Below are 25,646 nucleotides of genomic sequence, written 5' to 3' on the forward strand. Positions count from 1 at the left end.
TAGGTAGCAATTGCAACTGATATTAAAGGTATTTGAACAAAATGAAATGATGACCAGAGCCGATACTGCCTTTCTTCTTTTAATTAAATAACTCCCGTCCTTCTGCCACTAGGTTTTAGCAGGGATCCTCGTGGCCCATCCTTCGTCACAGCTGGGTCTGGCCATGTGAATGAGTTCTTGATCCTGGGATGTGACCAGCCATTTGGCAACTTTTTTTTATCACTTCCTTAAAAGGACATCACTGCCCTCTCTTCCCCTCTCTTCCCCTGGGCTGGAATGAGACAGGGAAGGGCCAGGGAGCTTTGGCCACACAGGCAAGGATGGCACCATGGTGCCAGGAAAAGCAACAGGACGGATCCCAGGGACACCCACTGGTCCCTGGCCACCTGCTTAACCAGGTACAGTATCATGAGAGGGAAAGAGACACCTGTGTAGCCTGAGCTTGTTTTTTGAGTTTCTCTACTACAGCGGCTTAGCCTGTGTCCCAACCAATACAATTATTTCTTGGAGAGGTACAGATTATTAAGGCATTACACAAGGGTTTGTAAGCAATGACTTCTATATTCTTTTAATTCTGTCCACTCCCCCACAAATGTACCTGCTTTCTTCCCAAATCAGATGTCCAACAGTCCTCATCAGTCAAACATAAGCACTCCATCATGTCAGTGACCTCATTTTTTTTTGTTTTTTCAAAGTACCAAGTTTCAAAAAAGTCAAAAAATACTTTTGATCTTCTGATTCTCTTTTATCCTCATATCAAGTCTGTTTCTAGGGCTCCTCTTATTTCCCTTTAGGAAACGTCTTCTGCAATGGTATAGATGATAAAGAAGTTTTACAGCTCTATTTGTGGTGAGTGCAACTTAAGGACTGGTTTTAAAAAATGAAGTGGTGTTATTATTTAGCCGGCGTGTGATAATGTACTTTTGTGCTTATGTTCCCTTATGGGAGAAAACCAGAAGTCCAGGCCTCACTAAACTTGAAGGTTTGGATAATGCAAATATGTTTTGGCTCAAAGCGTATCAGGAATCAAACATAATTTTGTATTGGTCAAAACACCCAGCCAGAAGAATATTCTGATTTAGTAAATGTATCTCTAAGTAAAATACAGGAATTGAGGTAGTGAAATGAGATTCTGGCCTCTGTGCCTGGGTTCCAGGAGGACATAAGCCAGTGACAGATGGGCCTTTAATTCTGTACCACAGATATGGCATTTTTATTTCAAATTTCATCTCTCTGAACTTATGATTTTCCTCTTATTCTTAATGCCCTTCCCCCTTTTCTCCTCATTTACACAAACTCATAACTTCTTTAAGACTTTGCTCTATAATTTTCCTACCCTTAATTCATCCCTTAAAATCTGTAGTCTATCATTCCAAACCTAATAAAGCTGCCAATAATTGTTCCATATTTCATTTTTACCTACAGTAGCTGCTTCCTAGGTCTTATGTTTTCTCTGGAACACTCCCTTTTCCAAGGCTACAATAGATGTTTAATAAACAGACTTGAAGCATGGATAATTAAAAGATATGGATCAGTTATTTTTTCCAATGATATGAAAATTATCAATAAAGGACAAAATAGAAATCCATTCCCCGCTGATTAAAAACAATTCACGAGTATGAATGAATTTAGTTTTCTTAGAAATGGACTCTTCAAAAAGAAAAGCTTTTGTGAATTTCAAGCTCTGCCATTAGTAGCACTCATGGTATTGAGCATAAAGGTCCTCATTTTCTTTCACAACTGCCTAATCTGGAAATTATTAAGATCAACTCTTTCTCAATCCTTTTTAATCATGGGTCAATTAAAAACATCACCATCAGTTTCTGCAGCACGTGCTTCTCAAATCTCCTCATATGAAACACAATTTTAAACCATCTTTAGCTTTTAAGTTTTAGCTCTATTAAATTCCTGTCAGCGCATCCTTTCCTTTCCATAGAAGCAGAAAGGCAATTACACTTTTTGAAGTCTACCACCAACATAAAAAAAACAAAAAACAAAAAAAAAAAAAACTGAGATGGAAAACTCTTACAATTATTCAACAAATGACTTGTAGAGTCTCTCAAAAACAGTTTCCCTTCAAGGCACAGCAGTATGAGAAGGTGTATTTCAGCAAAGAAATGTTCAGGATCCGAGCGAAAGCGGAGTTTATTTGAGGCACTAGTATTTATTTTATGGAGCTTCTGGAGCCACGGATTCAGAACGACCAACTCCTTTCTAATTTATATCGTGTTCCTCTTGTCCCATTGCACGTTTAATGGAAGGACCCTGCCCTGGGAGCGAGTTCACATGGCTGCTGGAAGGGTCCAAGAAGGAACTAAGTAGGGATGCTGGGATACAAAACATTTCAGATGAAAGGCTTATCTTAACATGCAGAATACTTAGGAGAGGATATAGTTAATCTAGAACTAGAATGCTCTTCTAACACTGAATTTTGCAATCTCTGCTTCAACTTTAACATACATTCTCTTAGTAGGGGATAAGAAAATCTTGCAAGAGAAATATATAGACTAAACTTTATTAACTTGAAGCGCAAAGTAATGAATGCTTAAGGGAAATAGGAAGGCCTTGGGGAAATCTAGAAATAGACCATAACTTAGTGGAACCAATGATTAAATATTTACATTTTCCCATAGGATTAGAAAAAGACAGTTTCCCTCTAGCAAGATGGGTTTTGCTTCTTCTGATGTGAGCTTCTTGTTGTTGCCCAACATCTGCACCCCCAGACTGGTAGGCAGGGAGAAAGGCAGCACAGACTTCAGCTCCCTCTACTCCTCAAGGCAGGCGGCCCAGGGGCTGCAAGGAGGCAGTTCCGGGCAGTAGCCCATGGAAACCCATGCCTCTCCCCAGCCCTCTGTATGCTTTCTGCATCCTTACAGAGATCACTGATGCTCGCTAACTCAGACCCACCGTGGGCGTACCAATCGCTCGTAGTACCCACATTGGCCGGTCTGGTAACAGCCAAACAACTTCTGGCAAACGCTGTTAGAGAATTCTCCCCTCCTAACCAAAAAAAGAGAATTACGCATCCTTTACTTAGCAGCATTTGGGAAGGAGGTGCAGAATCTGTTTCCAGATGGGACATTTTTGTGTTAAGCCTTCATTTTTAAAGCATTTTGGGGAGTAAGATGCCTTTGAAATGGCTGCTATAAACTCCTGCCTGTCTGGGGAGGGTGCCCAGCTTCTTGCTCCTGACCTAAGGCCCTGTGAGCAGGAGCATCGCCCTTTCACACCGTCTGCAGTAACCTGGTGGGGCTGGGGCTGGGCATGGGGTCAGGCTGCTGGGGCTCCACTCAGTGTTCCGGGGATGTAACACTTTCCCCGTTCCTGAATTGCTTTTTGTATTTCTTTCTGTCTTCTCTCACCACAACTACTTCAATTACTTGTAGACATTTGTTGGCGCTCTTTTTTTTGGGGGGGGGGGGCAAAATCCCTCAGTGCATGAATTTTTAGTCTATTGTACAATATGGAAGACCAGGAAAACAACCTATTTTCTTTCCTGTAAGATGATCTAGGGTAAGGCCCTATGAGTATGGATCTGTCCAGCCCAGAAAGTTCATGGGTCTTAGTGTAGGTTCAGGGGACACTTAGTGACCCCTTTCTTCTGCTTCTTCGTCAGTTCTCATATGTCAGATGTTTCAATTACTCAGCCTATTGGACGAGTGCCCTCCACAGCCAAGACACACCTTGTTATGACCACACATTGTATCTTTTGGCTGAGGGCCTGTGAATCGCTCATGGGCCAGACTGTAAGCAAACCTTACCTTTTTGTAGAGACCCCTCAGATCTCGGTACTGCCACATGCTGTTTAGGACCTGAGATGCGGCCTTGACCACTTTTGGAGAATGTCTGGTAAAGAAAAGACAGGACATGTAAGATGGTGAGCGGGCAGCTGGCTTCACATTGACATGACATGTCAGCAAACGGCAACAATAAACCTCCTTGTGGCTTTCCAGCTCTGTTCCTGCCAGTCCGGGGAGCACCAGGCAGGGCTCTACCTCACTCTCATTAACACACATTGGGGGGGGGGGTGGAGCGACAGGAACGCACCACAGCTGGGCAACGGTGTGCACAATGCAAACAGAACAGCAGTGCATTGAGTCAGAATGCAAATTTAGCATTTGACTCCAAAATGGAACAGAAAGAGGAGAAAAAGAGTGATTAGGAAGAGCCTGATTCAGGGGCTTTCATGGCAGTTGTGCAACCTCTGTGTAATAAGAGGAAAAAGGAGAGTCACTTTCTCAGCTGAAGCACGCGAGCACATATCGTGTTGACTCTCTGGGCCTGCCTGACTTCACCTGCTACTGACTGGCACTGCAGGCAGACGTGCACACACAGGCTCGTACGTTTACACAAAGGATAGAAAAACTTCTCTTAGTAAAACCCTTCATACAGTTATAGTTCCATCCTTCGGACCATAGTGAGAAAGTAAGGTCACACAAACCTTTGGACTACTCACTGGTTCTCACCATTCTTTTGAGTCACGGCTTTGAAATCCCTGTGACAGTAGAGCTAAGTATTTCACTTTTGGTACAGTGCCAATCTGCATCTCAAAACAGACACTAGATCAATAAATCTGTATTGATGTGATTCCATCAAACTCTTGGAAGTCACTTTGACCAATGTTGAGGGAAACTATTAGCTACCTGCGTAGTCTTTGTCCTAATGGGCTGGTTCCACGAGGCCAGCTGCACAAGTCTAGTGGCTGCCACTGACACTATGCCTACGTTAGGGGCTGGCACACTTTTTCTATCGAGATAAATATTCTTTGCTTTGGGGGGCATACAATCTCGGTCCAGCTGCTCAACTCTGCCAACGTAGCACGAGAGGAGTCATATATAATACATCAATGAATGGATGTGGCTGTGTTCCAATCAAATATTATTTACAAAAGTAGGTGGTGGGCGGGATTTAGCTCACGGGTCATGGGTCATCAACCCTAGTCTATCTAAATGGTGATTCCTAGAGTAGAACAGGACATAACCATTTGTGCAGACTCCAGTATGAAGGCCATCCCTGAAGCTGATCTGTCATGCAGTAGCTCAGAGATGTCCTGAAGAGAATATCTGAATTGAAACCAAAAATGCCTTTGAAATAAAATGGCCTTTGAAATAGACAGTGAACAGATGGTTAGATGGGATCAGGTTGAAGTCCGATTTGATAGCCAGTGTAAATGGATGGTGTGAGGACAGGCCTTTTGTAGTGGACGTATGCGATGCTAATACCTGGTCAAATCAATGTCTACTGTTTTCCTGGGTTGGTCACATTTGCAAATCAGACCAACAAAGTTTAAGGTTTTTTTTCCATCCATTTACTCACACTCTTATTATTTACTGGTACAGTAACACTCAATCTTACTATTATTATTACTAAGAAGCAATTCAACTTAGCTCTGTTAGAAAATCTATTAGTTATATCAAGCACTTTTAAAAGAAAAAAATATAGAGTTCTTATAAATTCCAAAATATTTTTCTCTATGAAAGATGAATTATATTTAAGTAACATATATATTTTCTTTTTAAGAAAATAGATGGTTGCTAAATGATTTCATAATTTATGCTAGTATCTGCTCTAAATGTAATATTAAATTCTTTTGACTTCAAGGGAGAGAATTTTTGATCTTTTTACAGACACAGATACAGGTACCTTTTAGCCTTATATAATCAATGATAAAGATTAAATGCTATGCTTTGCTATATTTTATCATTGTTAGTTATATATTTGTCCATGACAATAGCTGAACCACTCGAGGTTCAGGCAGTGATAATGTAGTTGAAACATATTTAGTATGCAAAAATTCCTCTGACACAGTGTAAGTTTTTGTTTCTACTTCTTGGTTGGTTACAAAATAGAGTGTAAATATGTGATGACTAGCAGGTTTTAACTTCTCAATTAACATGCCAAATACATTTCAGTGTTATTATAACATGTGAAGGTCAAAGAAACATTGCTTTCTTTTTAGACTTTAATTTCGATCCAACCACTAGATCGGTACTAAAACAGTGTTTACTCGGAAACTATAACTATTGACTGGGCTTGAACAATTAGGTGTTTCTAATGTGACAAGTGATTATAACCTCAGCCACAATACACAGTTCCCTACTGACAAGTAAGAGTTGAGACTGTTAATGGCTTTTCTGTCTTATGACAAAAGACAGTGACACATTCAATACTAGTTTCTATATGACTGTTAAAATTAGAAAAGCAAAAAACCAAAAACAAATGCACTTCTGAAACAGATGGAAGCAATGGAATGTCCATAGGGAGTGTTAAAAGTGATGTGAACAGAATAATATAAGTTATCAAGCCTTCAAAATAGTAAGTATAAGACTTCTGTAAGTCATTGATGATGGTGCAATGTCTGATCTTCACTGGAGGTGTCAGTTAGGGCTGGCTGAAGATTTCAGTTGGTGAAATCACTGTGAGTGTTTAACACGGCCGTTCTAGCAGCAGGGTCCCAAAACATCAGGCCCAGTGGCTGTGTTAACAAGACACGGTGCCCTGTGCAGTTCATACAGACTGCGATTGGCACCTGACGGGCTGACTCACTAATATCACGATGTGTGTAAGCCTGTGAACATTTAGAAATAACACATATGGATACACAAAATGGAGAATCATACCTAGGCCAATTTTTTCATCGGTGTTTCCCAAAATTTAAAAATCAGGATTGAACTAATTTCTGTAAATAATTTTTTAAGGACAATTTAAGGAGGACAGATTTGTAAGCATTTTATAAATGAACGAGAGTAAATTGATATCCCTCCCCTTTTCCAATTATAAAATCATCCCAATTCCAAAAATTCTATTTTCAATAAAGAATTTCTATTTTTTTAAAACATGTCTAGAAAGCCATGGGGATCTCACTAACTTACTGTCATAATAGAATTGAATGATAAATGGTGAGTTTAGTGCTAAGATTCAAAGCAATTCTTCTGGATACAATTTAAGAGCGGTGAGAAGTAATAACCAAATTGAAATGTAGGTGGGAGATGAGGATATCTGCAATTATAAAAACATTGTTTTGATCCTCAAATTAGTCACTATATAAAAAAGAGATAAACTAAATGAAAGAATGGATGAAACCGACTAAGCAGGAGAACTATAACTGGGAAGATGCTTGACTCCACTCTGTTCAATACTTCTTATTAAACTCGTAAATTTAGACTGTTAACATTGAAAAAAAAAATAAAGGAATGATGAAACGGAACAAGTGACTATGCCATAATGAAATTTTCAGTTAATTAAAGGAAATTGATGAGAACACCTGTAGTGAAAGAAACTGCTCACTGACAATAATCAAGAGTGGACCAGACCTAACAAGACCCTTTCCTGGAGTGGCAATGTGGATTTATACCCTTTCATAAATGGTTTTCGCTAATGATTTTTTAATTGGTTTCACCAAATAATTTTCTTTAACCATAGGACTGATAAAAGCATCTTGTTTCTTTAAGGTCCATCTAGTGACGCTGACTACAGAAAAAATACTCACACAGTTGGAAGGAATTAATATATGCTGCCCCCGACCCCCTACCCCCACCAAACTCTCTAGTCTCACAATTCAGAGAGAATACTTTAATATATGAATGTCTTATGATTACAGACAAATATGTCAGGGTGTTTTTTGTGGACTGTGGTTTTCCTGTGTATGTGTTTGCTTACAAAAGCATGAACAGGGTACGTTCTTAATGCTCACGACACACAAGCATTTCAATGAGAGATGCCTGAGAGATGCTGAAGGTCCACTGAACCTATATATACAAAAGAAAACCATGTGGCTTCCTGCGTATGTAGAGTAGCTTATTGTAAGTACAGCATCATCAGGTATAATTCAAGCCAACCATCTATCTCTTACCATTATTACCTATGTTTAACGGGGCTACTTGATGTAGAAAAGTACTTAAATCCTGATACTGAAATATTGAGTGAACCTATTTGGAGGTCTCAGGGCACTTAAACAGGAGCCCTGAAACTTCGTTTAGAATACGATGGTGATATCCTGAATTAAATGAAATAATCAAAGAATTTCCAGAAAGTCTCAAAGTGCATCCCTCACAGCCTTTGATAACAAAAGAAAGAACATTAGCATTTAGATGTAAAGGAATGGGGGTGGGGAGGGAGTTAACGATGTAAAATCAAGAAATAGACTCTTGATAACAAAAGGTTTACCCTTTTCATCTTATTTGATCCCACGGAGGGACTTCCAGGAGGCGAAATTTAATTAAGGTTAGTGAATGTTCCTGTAAAATTGACAGCTCACTGATACACTGCCACTCTGGCTCGTGAAGATCTTTTTCGCTTGCATACAATAAGGTCCCACAGTTTCTTAAATCCAACTGGGGACATGCCTGTTTGTGGTGGGGAGTCCCTTTCACACGGAGCCTTCACTCTCTTTATTCCATTCGTGTGACAGTCCTCCCTCCTCACCGCCAGCCCCTCTACCTGCGAAATTTCTATTCATCCTTTTAAGATGATGATTTCTTCCAGGATACATATTATGACAGCTTTCCCTCAGTTTTCGATTGGACAGTAGTGTAGGCATAGTGACATGTTAAATTGAATCATGTGCCCCAAATGCACAGCTACTAAGGGAAGGTGCTGCTCTCACTATCATGGAGCTCTCTCTGATGCCCTCCCCCTCCCCCGACCTGCCCTACGTGATGACCTGCCATACACTCTGTAAGAAGAGCCAAAGAGCAGCAGGATGTGGGTCCACCATCAACACTGCGACCTGCAACCACAGAGGGACACGCAGTGGTGTGCCCCATAGCTGGGGCCCTCAGGCACACTGAGAACCCATTCTGCCAACATGAGTTCTACGGTGATAGGATGTCACCATCTACTTACTTATCTCCTTTGCTTTTAGAGATGCCGACCAACTTCTCGATGCCGCCCGCATCCCGTAAGGCCTTGGCGTTCTCCATGTTCTTGGTGATCACTTCGTGCAGGGTGCAGCAGACGGCTGTCACCGTGTCATCCGACATGGCCTTGCTCGCTGCATTGTTGCTGTTGTTCCCGCCTGGAAGCCTGTGGACCAGGTCTCGCATGGCGTATTTGCCTTGGGGAAAAAAGAAATAAAGGGAAGAGTTGAAACGAGCCCAAAATGGAAGAAGAGGGCAGAGGGAGAGGTGAGGACAGGGGAGAAGAAGAGGCCCCAAGGGGCATATGGATGCAATATTGTCTGTTTCCCATCCCTGAATAGTCTCCACTGGGTAACTGTGGACACAGAGAGAACACAGTTATTTCCTCACGGTGAACGCATGGGCTTGGGTGCTAGATGGACGCGGGGCTGAATCTTTGGGCAACTTGTTTCATTGCCTTTAAACCTCAACTTTTTAAATCTGCAAAGCCAGAACAATCATGGTATATATTTCATGAGGTTGCTGAAAAGATTAAATGAGTGCACGTGCAGAAAGCATTTACCACACAGGGATGCCTGAGAACGCAGAACTCAACAGATGCTGATGATCAGTAGGTTCCTTCTGGATATTCACAGCCGTCAAGAGAACATGGTAACACTAACAACCTCAAAAAGGCTCTGATGGGAGTCATGTTGGGACTTGTATTATTTAATAAGCAAGAGTCAAACCACAGATCTATGGAGAGCATCATCATATACGTGACTTCAGAGCTCTGGCCCCTACGAAGCACAGAGAAACATTTACACCGAGGGAGAGAAGCTTTACAAAGAATATATAATTAGGAGTCCTTTGAACTAGAATGACTGGATAATCCACTTGTCTCAATGATGGGATTTTAGCGTAGGGCTCTACCATATCACATTTACTAGTCTGATGTTTTTCTTCGTGTGAAAATCAAATCAAATCCAACCTTGCTTCCTTAATTCACTTTATCATTATTAATCTGGCGACTCCCAATGATAAAGGTCCTGATAGTGACATCTTTATGGAGTACTTTTCGTTTACAAAGCACTTTAGGCATTACTGACAATGAATTCATCCCGCCTGCAGCTTCCAATTATGTTCCATTAATTTACTTCTGGAACTAAGTGAATGAGTGGCTGTGGCAAAGTTGGCTGTTCTTAAATTTTTCAGGTGGAATTGGCACATATCCAAAGTTAAATCGCTTCTTTGTCTCCCCTCCCGCATTAGACCTATTGAGCTAGCGCCTAAAAACTGAAATATTTTCCCTCCATACATGTCTCCAGAGTATGGCCTTTTCCTTGCTGTTTAACTCTCTGGTTGCTTGGTGCCTGGGGGCAGGAAAAGGAGGCCCTTGGGAGGAGGCAATGACATCTTAATAAACTAAACCCAAGCCCTTGTAACGTGGTATCTGCTCTCATCCTGTGTATAGATGGCTTATTTTAGCCTGGACAAAAAATGCTGATGTCTAAATCACTGAAATAGCACAGTGTCTTCATTCACTTTGTGACAGCTGAGAAGTGTGTGACAAAAATGGTTTTCCTGAAAACCCCTAAATGTAGCATATTTATTTCCTAATGACAGCACTTCGAATAGTTTGGAAAGATCCTTTGTCTGTGGGCAGCCCTCTGAGCAACTTGCTTTATCTATTGATCATTAAATCGCACTCAGCTCTGGCTCTGGCTCACAGTTTCCTTTGTTGAGCTCAGCCTGCTGGCAACTTGATCAGTCCATTAACCCTCACACGCCCTTGTGGGACAAACCGGGGTTCGTAGATGCTAGAAGATGGATGGGTTCTTTTTGCTTTTTTTAAATAAGGGAAGTGAGGGAGGAAGGAATCAAAAAACGATTTCAATTATTGTGCATACAGGGGCATTCACACTCCTGACGGAGTATGGGAGACTGGTTTGTGACCTTGGACATTGTCAAGGTTGATAGCAAAAACAAGGAGAGAGAGAGAAGATTCCGCTGCAGCGGTTTCTCGTGTTTGTTGTTACTGTCATTTTTTCAAATTACGGCAGATGAATTTGAAGATATAGTTTCATCCTGCACAGCTTTCCAACCAGTGAGCCCTTAACGACATACAAGGCGTCCCTGTAATGTTCAGGGGACAGGGACCACGATGTCCCCCCAGAACAGCCCCGGTGTGCTATACAAACACTATCATTTTCCACGTGCACCACAACGTGGAAAACAACAGGAGTCACTGCCATAAACAACCCACCACGACCTGTCAAGGAAACCCATTGGAAATATTTATTTCTATTATTTCTAATAGAGTTCACTGACATTTTACTAGGCAATTGGAGATTTTTCATTTAGTCTCCTTATTAGCTTATTTGGAGGGATACATTTTAGTGTATATTTTGATCAGCCAGTGGAGAAACAAATCAAGTAAAATTATACCAAAGGGGAGAAGACCTCTGTGCAAAATCTGTGAATTCTTTTAAGGGTATACAATTGTTTTAGCCTTTGATTGTGCTGCCGAGAAAAGCTGTCTTCTCACACTGGAACTTGAATCCTATCTTTGTGTAAAATTTGGGGAGCAAGAATAGCTTTTTAGCTTTTTCTTGTGTTTAGCAACTTTGAGGGTAATGGGGGCAGGGAGAAAATAAGGAATATAGAATAATTACAGCCACAAGTGACCTTGTGTGGTATGCTAGTAACAGGGGTTCAGAGAAGGGAGAAATTAGATTCGACATGGGTTGTCATGTCGCTTCCTTGATATAGGAAGTAGACGCCTAGGATTTATTCTATAGGTCAGGGGAGCCATAGAGTATTTTACAAAGGGGATTCTTGTGCAACAAGAAGGAAGTTTTCAGAACAATAAGACTGAAGGTGGGAGAAACAAGTAGTCTTTTTCTTCACAATCAAGCACTCTCTGCGCTTCTATTGAAACCATAAGCATTGCAACCAAGGTAGATTGTGCCTATAATTGTTCTCTGTGCTATATTTTCTTTGTCTCCTAAGTTTATAAACAGAAGAGTGAAAAAGCCACTCTTGTTGCCTAATAAGAGGAATCTTGATGCCCTCCCCTCCCCCATCCCTCACTCAGGCTTTTGGTCTGAGATTTGAGGTCTGAGATTTCTTTGGAGGTGAAAGGATCCAATTCTCTTCCTATGTCCCATGGATGATGAAGAAAAGTTGCAAGGTGTGTGAGCCAAAGTTGAATGTTCACAGCCAAAGACTATCACACTGGTTTTTTTTTTTTTTTTTTTTTTTTTTTTTTTTTTTTTTTTTTGGTTTGTTTGGTTCGGTTTCAGACAGAGGAATGGATGGACACAGGTTCTTCTTGGGCCAAGGACGGGAGTGGCTACACCACCAGGTGGGTGCTGTCTCTCTAGGAAGCTGGAGGAGGAACTAGTTGGAGCTTCTGTACCAGCCCATCAAGGGCACCTGGAGCTCAGCAGTGCCCCTGAGGTGCTCTGGGACCTGTGTGGATGCGGAGGTCATAAGAGCACAGCCCTCACCCTGCTGTTGAGCCCGCCATGTGGCACAGGAGCTTCCTGTGTTAGAATGAACTGCTGAGGCTCTCAACCACCGCAGACTGAAGACCACGGCCCCTTCCTCTGCACTGAATTTGGTTTAAAAATAAGTAAATGACACAACACAGATCAAAGGTCAAACAGTGATTCATGTTGATGATAACACTGAACAGGTGACTGTAATATTTCAGGAAAAAGACACGTAGCTCAAAGATCTGGCTGTGGGGGGATCGGGGACAGCAGGGCAGCCATGATGAAGACCCCTAAGATGCAACTGACAAGGCTTGGAGTCCAGTAAAATGTTGGGGTTCATGCAGACAAAGAGCATTCAGAAATTTCCAGCTGGGGCAGTGAGATGGATAGTGAAAAACAGGTGAATTCTAAGATTTAATAATAATGGACAAATTGGATTTCTATTTAATTTTTTTCACACAAAGAAGAACATGCACAATTATTACATCATATGGGAGAACTACACAGCAAAATCCCATCGGAGGGAAAAACAAGATATTGAGTTCAAAGACACCTAGGTTTGTGAAAACAAAGTGGATACCTGGCCCTGCCTCTGTTAGGAATCAGTTTGCTTCCCATTATCCACTATCATAGAATCACATGTAACAAAAGAAAAGCACATTTTTCCTGAGATCAAAACAAAACACAAATCCACCACCACCACCAACAAACAGGTCACTCTGTTTTGCTCAAGTTCCCAATAGAAATGAATCCTTGGGCCATTTCTTCTAAGTTATTAGTCTCTAAAGAAAATAACTTCATTCTGACTTGTGCAATACTGATATGAGGGGACTAGTGGACATATCACAATTGTGTTAAAAATAATTACTGTTTGCATCAATGACAGACTAACTGTAACCCTGTAACTTTTGCCGCTGCTTCCTGTGTGTGTGCGTGTGCATGTGCATGTGTGTGTAAATTGCAAGTAAAAATGATTTTCTCTTTATATGCTTGCTTCTTTCTGGAAGTCTTCTGTTTAGAGTTGGGCACATGAGATGTCTGGATGGACTCAGGAGACCTAACAAGTTGTGTCACCCAAGATGGGCACTCTTTGCTGAGCTCTTGTAGAGACAAGAGCTGGTGGAACTTTCATGATGGGCAAAGGAGTTTCGATCTTGCTGACTGCTTCTGTTTCTGTGTTGTTTGTTTGTTTGTGACCCTGTTTCAATTTCTGTGTCAGAACTAAGCCTGTTTCTGGTATTGATTTGTGCACCGCCAGGAAGTTCCCCCACTGGTGGCAGCAATATTGAGTAGTGGTTTCATGGTCTAACCACATGCGCTCTGTAAGGTGGCAGACAACAGAGAAGTCCCGTGAGCCCTTCCTACACTGATTACGTATTCGAATCTCTTTGGATCACTGATAGAGTCCTCTGTAGAGCTGGTCTTTGTGCTGCACCATTATAAAGTCAAATGTCTCAAACCAACTTTACAGAAAGTATATTTAAAAAAAATGTCAGCAGCCCTGGATCAGAAACACCACCGCTCCTGAATCTCTGAGGTCTTAGTCTCTCTTTAGCTTCCCTGTTTCTGGAGCTGCTAAAAGCGACCTGTGAGTTCTTGCTGAGATACTCTAAATTTACTTTTATCCCTTCAGTTTTTTATTGTGTTAAAATATACACTATGCAAAATTTACCCTTTATCCATTTTAAGTGTACAATTCAGTGATATTAAGTAAATTCATTTTGTTGTGCAACCATCACACTATCCATCTCCAGAACTCTTTTCATCTTGCAAAACTGAACTCTAGACCATTAAACATTAGCTCTCCACCTCCTATACCCTAATAACCAACATTCAGCTTTCTATCTCTATGATTTTGACTACTCTAAGTGCCTCTTTGAAGTGGAATCATACAGTACATGTCTTGATGTGACTTACTTCATTTAGCATAATGTCCTCAAGCTTCATCCATATTGTAACATCAGAATTTGTTTTCTTTTTAAGTCTAAACGATATTCCATTGTGTGCATATACCACACTTTGCTTATCCATTCATCTGCTGGTGGACACTTGGGTTGCCTCCTCATTTTAGCTGTTGTAAATAATCCTACTATAAACATGTGTGTACAAATGTCCTTTCACTTTCAAACTATATGTCTCTCGCTATAAAGTAAGTCTCCTGAAGAGAGCGTATAGTTGGATCATTTTTTAAAAATCCATTCTGCCAATCTCTGTTATTTGATTGGCGAGTTTAATCCATTTATGTATATTTGAAAATTGGTCTTTTATTAAAGTATAGTTGACATATGTTATTATATTAGTTTCAGGTACACAGCCTAGTGATTTGACATTTATATATCTTACCATGTGATCACCACAATAAGGCCAGTAACTACCTGCCACCTTACAAAGCTATTACGACATCATTAACTACATTCCCTGTGCTGTGCATTATATCCCCATGACTTAGTTATAACTGGAAGTTTGTAGCTCTTATCCCCTCTACCTTTGTCATTGCAGTATGATAGCATTATGATGGCCAAGACATGGACACGCCTACGTGTTCACTGAGAGATGATGGATAAAGAAGATACGGTATATTACTCAGCAATAAAAAAGAATGAAATCTTGCCATTCACAACAACATGGATGGACCTAGAGGATAAACTGATACGTGAAACAAGTCAGACAGAGAAAGACAAATACTGTGTGAGTTCACTTATATGTGGAATCTAAAAAAAAAGAACAAAACAACAAAAAAGAAACGGACTCATAGATACAGAGAATAATCCATTTACACTTAAAATAATTACTGATAAGAAGGAGTTACTTGTATTATTTTGCTATTTGTTTTCTATATATACCTTGTAGCTTTTTGTCCCTCATTTCCTGCATTACTGTATATTTTGTGTTCATTTGATTTTGTAGTGAAATGTTTTAATTCCTTTTTCATTTCCTTTGGTGTGTATTCTATAGCTATTTTCTTTGTGGTTTCCATGGGGATTACATTTAATATTCTAAAGTTATAACACTCTAATTTAAATTGATCCCAATTTAACTTCAATAACATACAAAAACTGCTCATTATAACTCCATCTCCATCTCTTTCAGTTATGGATGTCACAAAGTTACATATCTGTATGTTGTGTGTCCAAAAACATAAAACAGTAAATTTTTGTGTGTCCAAAAACATAAAATAATAATTTTTTAAATGCATCAGTCTCTTAAATCATGTAGGAAACAAAAAGTGGAGTTACAAACTGTTCTTAGACTAATATCAGCTCTTATAATTACCCATGTAGTTACTTCTACTGAGATACATATTTCCTTATATGGCTTCTAGTTACTGTCCTTTATTTCAAGCTGCAGGATTCCCTTTACTTGCAGGGACCGTCTAGTGATAACAAACTCTCTTAGCTTTTGTTTGCCTGGGATTGTCTTAATTTCTATTCACTTTTGACAGACAGTTTGGCCCAATATAGGATTCTTTTTCTTTTAGAACTTTGAAACTATTGTCTCCTGGCTTAAAAGTTTCTGATGAGGAATCTTATTGTATGTGATGAGTCACTTCTCTTTTGCTGCTTTCAAGATTCATTGTGTTTATCTCTTAGGACAGTTTGATTATCTGTTTTATTGTGGGTCTCTTTGGCTTATTCAACTTGGGGTTTGTTGAGCTTCTTGATTACACTCATATCTCTCATTAAATTAGGGACATATTCAGGCATTATTTCTTCAAGTAATCTCTATGGCCCTTTCTCTCTTCTCCTTCTGGGGCTTTCACTATGTTCATGTTGGTTCGTCTAATAGGGACCCACAGCTCCCTTAGGCTCTGTTCACTTTTCCTCAGTCTTTTTCCTTTCTATTCCTTGGACTTGATCATTTCAGTTGTCCTGTTTTCAAGTTCACTGATTCTTTTGTTCACTCAAATCTGCCTTTGAATCCCTCTATGAATTTTTCATTTCAATCATTGTAATTTTCAGTTCTAGAATTTCTTTTTTGTTTCCTTTTAGGTTTTCTATCTCTTTAGTGATATTTCCATTTTATTCATACATCAATTTTTTGATTTTCTCCATGTTGTCTTTTAGTTCTTTAAGCATCTATAAGAGAATTGTTTTAAATTCTTTGTATAGTAGTTCTGCCATTTAGTCTTTATTTATTTATTTATTTATTTATTTATTTATTTATTTTTGACTTTCTTTTTTTTTTTTTTTTAATTTATTGAGGTGACAATTGTTAGTAAAATTACATAGATTTCAGGTGTACAATTCTGTATTACATCATCTATAAATCCCATTTTGTGTTCATCACCCAGAGTCAGTTCTCCTTCCATCACCATATATTCGATCCCCCTTACCCTCATCTCCCACCCCCCACCCCCTGCCCCCCTTACCCTCTGGCAACCACTAAACTATTGTCTGTGTCTATGAGTTTCTGTTTCTCATTTGTTTGTCTTGTTCTTTTGTTGTTTTTGGTTTATATACCACATATCAGTGAAATCACATGGTTCTCTGCTTTTTCTGTCTGACTTATTTCGCTCAGCATTACACTCTCAGGATCCATCCATGTTGTCACGAATGTTCCTATATCATCTTTTCTTACCGCCGAATAGTATTCCATTGTGTATATATACCACAACTTCTTTATCCATTCATCTATCGAAGGACATTTTGGTTGTTTCCATGTCTTGGCCACCGTAAACAAAGCTGCAATGAACCATTTAGTCTTTCTTAGAGACAGTTACTGTTGGTTTAGTTTTTCCTTTGAATGGACCATACTTCCCTGTTTCTTAGTATGCCTTGTAATTTGTTGTTGTTGTTGTTGAAAACTGGACATGGGAATCTAACAATGTAGGAAGTCTGGAAAACAGATTCTTCCCCTTCCCCAGCTTCATGGGTTTTTTTGTTTTTGATTGTTATAGGATGTCTCTGGGCTTAGGACCAGCCTGAGGTGTAAACTTAAGGTCTTCCTGGGTATTTTCTGAACCTGTGCTTTTTTCCTGGGCATGCATGGTGACTTTCTAATTTCCCCAACATATGCATTTGCTTTTGAATGTCCTAGTCTTTAATGTCTGGCTCCCAAAATGGGAAAAAGAGAAAAATGAAGGAAAAGAAGAGCACCAACTCTTGAAGTCCTCTGGAAGTCACTTCAGCTGAAGGGAGAGGGGCTTGCAACAATGGGGGGGGGGGGTTATAACAATGGCTGCCTCTGTGTCTGCAACTCCATGGTCAGCAGCAGCAATCAGAATACAGAGCCCCAATATTTGAAGGACAGAGTCCTTATTGCTCACCCTGGTTCCCGTCAGCTGTATGCAAGCTGCTCCATGAACACATAAACACCTGCCTGTCAAAGACTGGGGGTGAGGGATGGGTAGCTGCTACTATGCTAAGAGCCAAAAATGACCGAAAATAACCATAATTGACTGCCAACTTTTCCCCTGAAAGTCGCAAGCCTTCATTAGACCCCAGCATTATAAAATAGTTACATCAGACAGATTCTGCCAATGTGATTGCTATCTGTGTGGGGGGACAGATTCCGGTTTTTTTTCCTCACCTACCATCTTCTCAGATTCCTTTCCCCATGCTAAATTTAGTTGTCGAAGATGTAAAAGTGAGGCACAGATTTCCTTGTGATTGTGTGTCTATAGGTAAATGTGAAAGGAACCTTTCCCTCTTCTGCCAAAGAAAGACCGTTGGCCTTTGCAATGTTCTTCTAGTCACTATTGCTCTTTCTACAATGTGGCTAGCACCTTTTCTCACTCCTTTCTCTTTTGGGAAATGTTTGGAAGTTAATGTATCATAAAAATCCGTCACTGTGTACACTTTAAGGACACTGAATGTAAGCAGACAGTTTATCACGGAAGGGCAGAAAACAAACAAACAAAAATCTATATTTTAAAACTAGTGTATGTGTCTTATAGACCAAAGAGGTAAAGCGTTCAGGGTGGCATCGTTTGGTTACTGACACAGAGTGAATGCTTGTTTACATGGGACAGCTCTGAAGGAATTATACTCATATCTTGCATCCCCTAATCATTCTTTTTGAAATTGCCTTTCCCAAATCTACACCCCATAGTCAAACTAATAAAACTTTCAAAAGTGTCTTTACATCTAAACCATCTTTGGGGTTTCCCAGCGTGCTAGTGGGTAACATCAAAGAGTTTCCTTCCTCACCTTAGGAAATAAGGAATGCTAGAACTAATGAGGTATGCTTGGCATTCTGCAGGTTTTTATTTGGTTTAATACTAGTGTGATAGCTGTCCTGTCTATCAAGCCCCCAACATAAAAAGACCTGGCAAATGAAAAAAGAGAAGTTCAATCTCCACTTAATTATGACAACTTATGTGACTGTGCTTCAGCAGTTATGAACCTTTCATTTTGCTTAGAAGCACGTTTCCTTTCATGTTAAAGGATGGCACAATCACAGCCAAGTTTTTGTAGAAAAGATTCCATCTCTAGGTCAAAAAGAGCCTTTTTACTTGGTAGTAATCCTAACACGCTCTTTATGGAATAAATTAAAAGACCCTGGAGACTTTTCAGTGACCTCACTGTCCGTAATGGGTCATGGTGGTCACCAGCTAACTCCTTGTAAAACTAAACTTGTCTCAATTTTGATATTATTGCTTGTGAGGAGTAAATAATCAGAGCTATTCAGCCTTATCCTCAATAGGTGGTTTCTGATTTTCGCTCATGCTCACATAAATACCCTTGCCAGAGCCACAGATCAGTAATTGGGTCTGTGGAAGAAACTCAAAATAGCCCGATTAAAGAACTCCAACAGGCACTCAAAACTCGATACTACAGAAAATAAGCTCTTGGTTACAGGCATTCCTGTGAAGCTGATATCTTAGATGACCGAGGGGCAGAGTCAGGATTTCCAGAACTCATTCACTTTGAGAAACTGGACTGCTAACTAACCCAAGATCAACAGAATGAGGATGAATTATCTAGACAAAATGAAACAAACTTAATTGTGGTTAACCTTCTCTTTTGAGTTGGGAGTGTTATAAAAGCCTTCTTGCTTCTATTTCCTCTGTCTTTAATGCTTGATTTAATAGGTTATGTTTATAAACATTACTCTTTGGAGTTAACTTGTGTTGGTGTAGCTCCTAGGATTATAATATTGGTCCTTTGTCCCCTTTCATTTTGTCTTCTGGGATCAGTGACCCAAAACTGTCGGAGTCCCTTTTACCAGGCTTCACCTCCATTACCTGTGACTCAGGAGTTATCCCATCTCTCTTGAGTTCAGGTTTTCAGTGCTCCTGACCATGCTACCTGGAGAGCTGGGGTTCCTTAAGTCACACAGCACAAGCCAACCCAGTGACCTGGGAGGATGCTGTAGATATCTATTGTAACTATGAAATGCACTCGTTTTTTTAATGGGCTCGAAAGGCCTAATTAAATTGTATTTGTCTTTACATGTGATATCGATGGCATGGTTATGGATAAAGATATGACTTTTTTCAATTAAGTTCTAATAAAAAGGACATATTGTATTTCGGTCTATGAAAATCTATGGTCAAAGAAAGTAAACAGATTAGTCAAGGCATTTTTTAATATTATTTAACTATTGTCTTAAGTTGTATAGACAAGACCAATCAACATATGTTGCTATATTTACAGGCTTATTATTATGTTAATAATATTAAGATTAATATTATTAATTAAAGATTAATATCATATAGCTCTAGTTTTGATCACCATGCGAAGAGGCCTTTGTGAATCAATCCACACTGCTTGCTGTACCTATGTCTGTACAACTGGTCAAATCAGGTAAACCCTCAAATTAATGGTCACAAATAAGGAAACTGCTAAACCAATATCGGTGGTTACATGTGCATCTGACAGGCCGAGCGTCAGCATCAGGAGGAATCACGAAGGAGACCGTGTCCCTCGTTCTGCCTCTATCACGACTGTGTGCACATCATGTGCTCGTGTCACAGCCCAGAGTCAGGAAAGCAGAACAAAACATAAGATCACCCCAGGAAACACATCAAAGAAAGTAAAAAGCAAAAGAAACACACGATTGTCCTTCCAGCCCTTGTCCCACATAATGAATCTCTGAATCATTCCCTAGGTCATTGCTAACTTGTGAATTGACTTTTCCTCTGACATTTGCGACACTGTTATGTGACGGACAGTATGACTATCTTATGAGAAAACTGCTGTTTGTTGATTTCTTAAGCCTGGGTCCCTTGCAACAATGTGTAAGTAAAAAACCCCTTTCTCTCGATGCTTTTGTCTGCTTGTCTTCCTTTCACAGACTGGAAAATGGGTGTGGTGACCAGTCCCCTGGTCTGATCATGTCAGTCCCTTCTTCCCAGAATGGGACCTGTTCATCTCCACATCTGTCCCTTTGCTCCTGCTGGAGTAGAATAACTATTTAGTGAGACGCACTGATTTTTACAAAATGAACCCTCTTTTATGTATCTGCCAGTGGCTTTAACTGATTAAAGATCTATCTAAATAGAGAGAGAAAGAGAAAAAAAAGGCATAGTAAGAAGGGATGAGCTGGGACCAAGGAATCAGTAGTTGCTGTTGGCAGAGGTTAAGTCAAATTCTAGAAGAAACACTGAATTCCTTATGATTTTTCCTAATTAACTCTGATTAAACAACAACAACAAAAAACAACAAAAAAACAAGTACAGCCTTATAACACGCATAAGAATCTATTTCACACACCAACTTGATAAGCAGTGGGTCTGAGAAAAAGATCCAAACAATAATCAACTCTCCAAACAGAAATAACACAAAGCAGAATCTTACAGGTTTGCAGTAAACAGTAGGCAGTTCTTTGAAGAGTTATTACCTCCAAATAAATAACCTATTCCATCTGCTTGGAAGACAAAAGGAATTGTATTTTTTGGCACCTTGAGATCTTATTCTGAATATATTTCACTGAATTAGATTCTGAGAAATTCTCACACTATTGAAGTTTCAAAACCTAAGGTAATGAGTAGAAATACAGACAAAAAGGTGGCTAAAATATGCATATTTAATTTGTATAAGAATCACTAAAAATAAAAATGGCAGTTAATTAACAGGTTTGCTGAAGCACCTTTGTGAAATAGAAATAAATTGGTTTTGGAGAAGTATTGAAAATGAGGCAACTGATACGATACATTTTAATAGCATTTACATAATTTGATTAAATATTAAGCATGATAGCCAAAAAAAAAAAAAAAAAAAACCCTCAATTCATTGCCTAATTTTAGCAGACAGGAAGTAAAGGTGAAAATGTAAGCACTGATCCTAGCTTCAGGGGAGAAACTTAGGAAGGTTTTTTTATTTGTAGGTCAAGATTGTTGTCTAACAAAGACCCAAGAACTCTCCTAAGACAAAAATTACAGGAGACAAGCGTGTATCTGAGACAAGACGAGATCGGTATCTAAGTAAACAGTTTGTTTTCAGGGATAGAACCTGAACTTCGTCCTGATCTGACATTAGCACATTAGGATAACAGTAATACACTGCGTCCCCTTGTTCTTGCTTTCTCAAATTGATGGACCTCTCTGCCAAAACAAAAATTAGTCTCAATAAAGGGCACAAAGAGAGAGAATCCGCTATAAGTTTTCGTCACATGCTGCTTGCATAGATTACATTATAGAGTGGTTTAACTTTTTCAAGAGAAGTTACATCTATTGTTTCAGTTTCTGCGTAGCATCTCCCTATAAAAAAGGCAGGTACAATTGCTGATCTGCATAGAAGACAAATGCAGTCCAAAGAGTTCAATGATGTGTTTAGCTTGCAGAGCTCCCTGGTTCCTGGCTTTGGTACCTTTCTGTGAGTCTCTTGGGCAGAAATAACTCTCTCCAACCCAGCCCCCCTCACTCCCTCCTCTGAGCTCTTTTCACAGGTATAATCTTTACCACGTGTATGACACCTACCCTGTCACTCATTTATTCAGTCATGCTATAGACATTCATTGAAGTTGTGTCTAATTAGCTTATGTATGTAATTGATCTTTCTAACAATAATGTAAACTGAGGACACAATGACATCTGATAACCTTGTGCTTACTGATAAATCAATAAGCAATTTACACGGGCTCTTTGACTACACAATGTAAGAAGATGCAACAATAGCTCTTGTTACCCACCTCTATGACAGACCCCAGGGTGAAACCACTCGGTGAACTTAGTTTAACCTAGACTTTCTCAAATTTATCTGCACAGAGAAACCTTTCTGTGCATGACCCACATTCCCTCCCCAGAGAACTCGGATTCTGAGGGACTTACTCTGGGTAGCTCCGCTGAATAAGGGCAGCTGTGTTCTTGTTATTATACTCACAGATTGTTTACTGTGTTTCCCTGAAAGTAAGACCGAGCTGGACTGTCAGCTCTAATGCGTTTTTTGGAGCAAAAATTAATATAAGACCCAGTATTATATTATATTATACCCGTCTTATATTATATTAAAATAAGACTGGGTCTTAGATTAATTTTTGCTCCAAAAGACGCAACCATTACAACTGATGGTCTGGCTAGGTCTTATTTTTGGGGAAACAGGATATATCATCAAGTACCCACAGAAGTTTAACACCAAATAAGTCTTAATTTCAAAACAGCTTGATTGCGTGTTGATAAAATCAGCACCGAAAGAATTACTCTGATTATGCACAACTAATGGCCAGAGAGAGTGTATGTGCTAAGTGTTGACCGAGGGGAGCAGCTCACTGTAAATACACCGTATTCCTAACGCATCTGTCTTGTTCTCACTTCACACCCCCCACTCCAATACGTTGTTCAGAGAGGACTTCGTAAACCACAGAGAGAAATCTCACAGAAGAAGGATGTATAGTTACTTGCCTGCAATTCCACCTTCTCCTTGTTAACCAGTGAGCTATCTGCACATGGAGGAATTTCCAGCGCTGGCTCTCAAATACAGGAAGTTCACTGATTGAAATTCACTTAATTTTGTGTCCAAGTTAAGTTTCTTCCTAGCACCTACCAGCCAATACAAGCACTGGTTTCTACTAGGCAATTTGAACACTAACTTAAATGACTGACCTGAGTTCTGGATACCAGTGGGTCTTACCTGGCTTCGGGTGACTGGTTCCCCAGGGTCCGAGTTTTGGGTGACTGGCTCCCCAAGAATGTCTGATTTTGCTTATATAAAACCTGTTCGAGGAAGATCTACTTTCACAGCAGGCATAAACCTCAGATGGCAGATAAGTGGAGGCAGCTGGGGGCGGTCTTGACCATCCCTCAATCTATCCTAACACACATCATGGGGCCCTAAGTGACATGCCACAGGGCCTGACCTTGTTCCACGTCTTGTAATGTCCCTGCGTCCCTTATGCTGAGGAGACAATCTTCCCCAGACACAAGAGGATTTAAAGTATTCCTTACTAACAAAAGCAACAATTTGTTTTCTTTTAAAAACAAATCTCATCATTTGTCCTCACTTTGAGATTGATTTTTAATAGTGTTAGTTTTTAAAACTTGATGTCTAGGTCAGAGCTTGCTTTTCAGTTTCTGCCCATAGATTTCCTGATTTTTCCAGAATAAAGAAACATGACATCTTTTGTATTTTTATAGTACACAGAATTCCAGTTTCAAGAGAAAGAACATCAGAACCCAAAGATATGACCAATTATTTTAATAAAAATTGGTTTGTATTTTAGGTATGCTTTTAAATTACCTTGCTAGAGAAAACATGCCTGCTATGAACTGTAAAGCTATCTGGAGCTACATAATATTGCCTGTTGTCTATTAATTAATCAGAGCGGACAGTTCATGTGAAATTGTTGGCATTATTAATCTATCCAAAATTCCAGGGTTTATATTGTAGAGTATGCTGTGAATGTAAAAGTAAAACTTACATAGTTTATAATTTGATGAGTTTAGAACGGTGAGTGTGCTTGTGCTATACTGAAAAAATCAATAACTATTGTAATTACAGTACTTTTATACAACTGGCAGTGTGGTAGGCTTTTTTACGCCAGAGTCACCACAAACATGAGGCGATAGAAATTGTTCAGCTCCATTATAATCTTATGGGCCCACCGTTGTCTATATGCAGTCCCTCATTGACTGAAAAGTTATTATGCGGTAAATTACTGTATACGGACCATTCACAAGGTGATAGACAGAAAAAGATAAGACATGAAGAATAAAAAGAGACCAAGTAGTTGTAAAGTCAGAAACGAAAAATGAGCCTATAAGACCAAAAACAGACCAAAGTTTATTTCTGCTAATCCCACTCAATCAGAATGACTAAATATTAGATTTGACCCCAGATGATGACATATTCATTACAAGCCACAGTTGATACTGCAACATTCTAGGACAAGAAAAAAAGCTAGATAGTCCTTTGGCAATTTCTTTGTTGTAATGGGATTTTACTTGTGGCAAAGGAGGAAGATGTGAGGCACAGAAGAGATTGCATAGAATATTTAAAAAGCAGGAAAACATATCCACTGAGTTTCTGTACATCAGTTGTTTAAAACCCAAAACCAAGTGGCTGGTGTTTGAGGTTTCTTACCTAAATAGTCACAGTTTTTGAAAACTCTAAGTATCTATTCAGGTCGCTTACTATGGAATCCAGGCAGGGGAGAGAGGCTGTCCAGCATACTTGTCTGAGAGTAAAGGGCACATGGGCACCGGCCCTGAGCATTCCAGAAGGCTGTATGGTGAGGGGTCGGGGGCAGCCTCTGCCCTGCAGGAATCTGATTTTCCTGGCTCTCACTGCAGTGAGGGTTGGCAATGGGAGGTTCATACTCTTGGTAAGGATGACTTCTTAGCAGTGTCACCTTCTGAAATGGAGACACCAAGCGTGCACGGCAAGTCTGCCCTGGCTGTCTGTGGAGGCTGATTCACCGTGATCTAAGAGTGTCACCCAAAAGCATACACGCTGGTCTACGAAGTTTAGTTATTATTATGCGATGACTGTGGTCAGCACCATCAAACCCAAACCCAAACAACCCAAATCATGCATATCCAAACCCAGCATCAAGCAAAAACAATTAGGAATTTTCGTATCAGAGAAATGCTTTCTACATACATCTCATAATCCAGTATGAGCCGTCTCTGCTAGTAATTTTCAAAGTCGAAAGAATCTTTGAGTTTGTTTCCAAGAATGTTTGGGCTCTAAGCTTGTTTGAAAGCATGAAGATTCAGTGTTGGTTTGGCCTAACATGATTCTGTTAGCTACGCAGAGGTCTCCAGCAACTACTTTCCTTTCTGGGACAAAACACAAAGGTTAAGGTTAAGTACAGGAGCCGAGAGGTGGGTGGGGACTGGAATAAAACGGCCATGTTCAAGGCAGGGAAACCATGGCTTGGGAAGGGGCACAGAATCACGTGGCGGTTCTGCTCCTTCCTCAAGGACGTC

At 39.9% G+C, this 25,646-nt stretch overlaps 1 protein-coding gene across 5 annotated transcripts in view; it reads right to left on the reverse strand.

The window, feature by feature from the left end:
* CTNND2 (catenin delta 2) overlaps positions 1-25,646 on the reverse strand; it is an 831,455-nt gene that overhangs the window by 38,401 nt on the left and 767,408 nt on the right. For all 5 annotated transcript variants that reach the window (XM_074329072.2, XM_088796434.1, XM_074329071.2 and 2 more), the window contains 2 exons: positions 8,845-9,055; positions 3,762-3,846 (listed from right to left, as the gene is read on the reverse strand). In XM_074329072.2, coding sequence (XP_074185173.2) covers positions 3,762-3,846; positions 8,845-9,055 — 296 coding nt within the window. The remainder of the gene's footprint in view (positions 1-3,761; positions 3,847-8,844; positions 9,056-25,646) is intronic.

The sequence above is a fragment of the Rhinolophus sinicus genome, chromosome 3, assembly GCF_057876585.1.
Source record: "Rhinolophus sinicus isolate RSI-liver-muscle chromosome 3, RSI-T2T, whole genome shotgun sequence".
Lineage (NCBI taxonomy): Eukaryota > Metazoa > Chordata > Mammalia > Chiroptera > Rhinolophidae > Rhinolophus > Rhinolophus sinicus.